This window comes from Pygoscelis adeliae, unplaced genomic scaffold (genome assembly GCF_000699105.1).
Source record: "Pygoscelis adeliae isolate BGI_AS28 unplaced genomic scaffold, ASM69910v1 Scaffold45, whole genome shotgun sequence".
NCBI lineage: Eukaryota > Metazoa > Chordata > Aves > Sphenisciformes > Spheniscidae > Pygoscelis > Pygoscelis adeliae.
In genome coordinates, this window is record NW_008825114.1 from 13,785,896 (window position 1) to 13,789,814 (window position 3,919).

General features: G+C 42.2%; 1 protein-coding gene across 2 annotated transcripts in view; it reads right to left on the bottom strand.

Moving 5' to 3' along the window:
- Positions 1–2,195, bottom strand: part of ZCCHC6 (zinc finger, CCHC domain containing 6) — a 33,485-nt gene extending 31,290 nt beyond the window's left edge. For both annotated transcript variants that reach the window (XM_009328128.1, XM_009328129.1), the window contains exon 1: positions 1,674–2,195. In XM_009328128.1, the coding sequence (XP_009326403.1) occupies positions 1,674–2,169 (496 nt within the window). In that variant the 5' untranslated portion in view covers positions 2,170–2,195. The remainder of the gene's footprint in view (positions 1–1,673) is intronic.
- Between the last annotated feature and the right edge of the window lie 1,724 nt (positions 2,196–3,919).

The window sequence follows — 3,919 nt, forward strand, 5'->3', positions numbered from 1 at the left end:
GGGACATGGGTAAGTGGTCGTGGTGTTGTTGGGTGGACGGGTGGACCCGAGGATCTTGGACGTCTCTTAATAACTTAATGATTCTATGATTCATTCATCATCAGAATAGTGTAATAAACATTGAGCAGAAGAGAATCTTTGTAGATACTTGCTCAATGCTTCCTATCATTATGACAAAATCTTTGGTAAGTATTGTCTGAGTATAGTTATCTAATTAGCTCTGAAAGTCTCTTGTATTAATTTCATCTAGAGAATTTTCCTCTAGTTTACTTACAGAACTGTCATGTAAGAGTGTCTAAAGTACTACAGTACTAGTACTAGCAGTATCTACCAACTGGTTCTCCCAAGTCCACAGGAGACTGATCACCATTTTAAAGAAATACATTAGAAGGACTTGGCATACTTGTTTCTTGACAAATCCATGTTTACTGCTAGTCATCTCTTTGTTACGTTTCAAATACTCATAGTAGGTTACATTATTTGTTCCAGAACAGATTCCCTGGATTAAAGTTGAGTACTGTTTTTTTAATTCCACTTTTAAGAGATGCTTGCCCTTTCCTATATGCCAGTAGTTCACTTCTCCTTAATAAGTTCTCAGGTATGATTGCCGGTGGTTCCGAAAATCTACTTCAGAGAGTTCCTGAAGTTTCACAGAGCGAAGTTCATTAGACCCAGCAAATTGGAGAACAAACTTGCGAAAGCATTCTTCTCTGCTCTCTCCTCATCTGAGGCTGAGCTTAAGTGTGCAACTTACTTCTAACAATGAGAGACACTGGGCACCTGCTCACAGTTTATCTTTTTAGTGACATCTGATATCAAGGGAAAGGACATTTAATTCCCGGACTTCCTGGTATCATCCAGCAATAGCTTTCCTTCTCAGCAAGGGGGCAGATCAACACTGTCTTTGGCCCCTGATCTTAGCTAAACAAGACAGATTTCTTGCTAACAGGCAGTTGCTCCGTGTTAGTAGCACCTCATCTGTGCCTTAGTCTTTCTTATTTTATCTAACTATATTCTCTTTAAAGCTCCCTCTTTCTGCTTGGATCTACTTACACTTCCTTCTGGTACTCACATTCAATGAAGATCTTATGATATTGACCACTTTACCCTCCCTTAGCCTGTTCTTTCTTGCACTTCAGTATTTAGGGCTTGTACTCTCATTATTAGTACCAATTGCCTATAGAGAAGTTCAATATGCATGGAGAATTAGTATTGTGTTATTGTATTACTGTTACTAGTATTAAGTTCTCATGATACCTACGAGGCATTGTTTTCAATCTTCATTAAGATATGTTGTTACAGACCTCATCAGTAGCTCCAAAATCTTAGCCTGTATCAACTTAACTGAAACATCCCTTACCAGCCTTGACAGATTCAGTCAAATTGCAAAACTGCAAACAGGGACACTACACAGATATTGCTATCTGCTTTCTCCTACCACTTATAAACTAACTTACAAAGACAACACAATTTATAAACAAGTTCTGTATCATTTGCTGTAACAATTTGTTTAAAGTGCTGTAGTATAGTACAGTCAATAGTTTGCAATATGTGACAGAACAAAGATGATTTTTTGCTTTAACAGTGAATGCGGAAATTTTACTTTTCAGTAACACACAGAGAAAGCTACTTTACTGGATAGCTATGGAAAAACAAACAAACATGTTGATTACCAGAGCTTCCTTTCTGCACGTCTGGCACGTCTTCACTCATTAAGTCTTCCTGAAGTTGTCGTCTTGCATTTCTGTTCCCAGCACCTTCAACCTCATGAAAAGAGTCCTTTCTTGTCCTGCTATGCACAGGAATCCAGGCAACAGATCTGTACTCTCTCCAGCTGTCAGAAGTACCACGGTGGTCATCAGATACCCACTTCTTCATTTGGTCTCTTTGGGTATCATTTAACTTTGACCCTTGACTGTAAGTTGTGTTTCTAAGTGAATTTGGGCTACTCAAAACACTACGTGGCCCTCGCCTGGGACTGCTTCCGTAATGACCTGGTGTGCCCTTTTTCTTTTGCAGGCTGGTATCTATTTTATTGCTATGGCCATTTCCGTATTCATCCATGACTCGGTAGTCTTTCTGTAAGAGACTTCCTTTTAATTCTTCTTGATGTAAAATTTCCTGTTCCTTATTTTGTTTGGCAAAGCAAGGTTTTGCAGCATCTCCCATGGTTATTGCTGTTCAATTTAGTGATTCCCACCTAGAAATTAAAAAGTTAGAAGTTTTATTTTAAAATTAATCAAGCGATAAAGACTGGTTATTATTTGTTATGGAAATTTCAACAATCAAAGCCCTGGCTCTGTAATACCATCAAGGCAAGCAGGTCTTGGTAGAAAGCAAAATTTGCTCCAACCAAACAAAAGGCAGTTCAAAACTCAGCTAGGTTTCTCCTCTTAAAATGTCTAACACCTATGGGTGGTTCACAAAATGCAGAGACAGCCTATGTTTTTTGGGGCATTAAGGTCTAGACGCTTTTAGGACAGATAACCGCTTTTAAGAGTCCACATCAGAGTCTCAGCTCAGTACAGGAAAGCTTTGAAAGAATGACTGAAGGAACTTTGTAGCATGTAGAATATGTAGGAGGCAATAATGAGGATGGCCCCAAAGCCATTCTACATCATCTGAATATTCCCCTTTCCTCACAGTAGACACTATTCACATTGTTAAGGATGACAATTGTGATCAGAGGAGACAGAGACGCAGAAGTTGAGTAGCAATCCGTCTGCCAGGCAAATCTGATACAATGATCAAGAAACAATGCTGCACTGCCCAGTACACTCTGCACATTTTACCTAGACCAGCAATCTGAGGTCTCACATTACTGGGTATTAAGCACTTATATTTCATATTATCTTAGTATTCTCTAAAAAATCTGGGCTACCGATTTGTGCCCCCGCCCCGCCCAGTCATGTCCATATTCTTATTGTAAAATATTTCCAGGGAGCTATAACTCCAATGTTAGCATAAACCCGTGTGGATTGTGAGAAGGGGTTACCTGAATGAGACTGGCTAAACACACGTAAGCAACAGCGGTCACGTCGACACTGAATATTGTATGATTTAAACATAGCCATATACAACCAAACAAAAAAGGTTTTCTCTTTCAAAAGACGTGTAGGTGCTTAAGGATGCAGAGAACGCTGTAGGGCATTTAGAAGAAGCACCTAAACGGCAGGAAATGCCCTTCTGTTGCTTTTAATATGGGAGTAGGGTACCTGATTTTCTTAAATGTTTTTCTTAAGTTCTGGAGGCCCCAAAAGCACCCTTAGGCATCTCAGTGTCTGCTTTCTATAGGCCTGAGGCTTTTAGTGTTCATCCTCCTCTTACGCAGGAGAGGTGTTCTGCTCTTACATGAGTGACAAAACAAGTAGGATTCCTGTCCTAAAGACCTGAATTCATAGCCAGTTATGTACGATTGTGGAGATGCAACTATTCCAGCTAAGAGCTGAAAGAAAAGTTTAAAATGCACAAAGTGAACTTGCTTCCTATTTTAGGGAAGAAACTGCCGTCAAATCTGAATTTCAGAGTAACCCAAAACCAGCTTGTTTTACAGTCACCCTCAGAAGCAACGCTGCCAGGCTGGATGATGACACACTCCCTGCGCAGGAAGGGAGCGCGGAGTCAAAGTTTACACTCGCCTCTGACTCCCAGCCACGACGCGAGGTGCTGGCCTGGTGTGGGGAGCGTGGGCTGCCCCGGAGGGTCAGCCGCAACGCAGCCGGGGGACGACACGGTTCTCTGCGGGGCCAGAAGCAGCGGGCAGTGCCGGCCAAGTTGCCAACAGGACCCAGAGGGTGGTGTTATGACACAGGCCTCCGTCACCACCACGCAGGAAACACGCTACGTGGGCCGGGGCTCCCTTGCTCCCGCGCGGCCGCCGCCGGCCCCCTCCATCCAGTCCTCTCAACCGCTGGCGGGC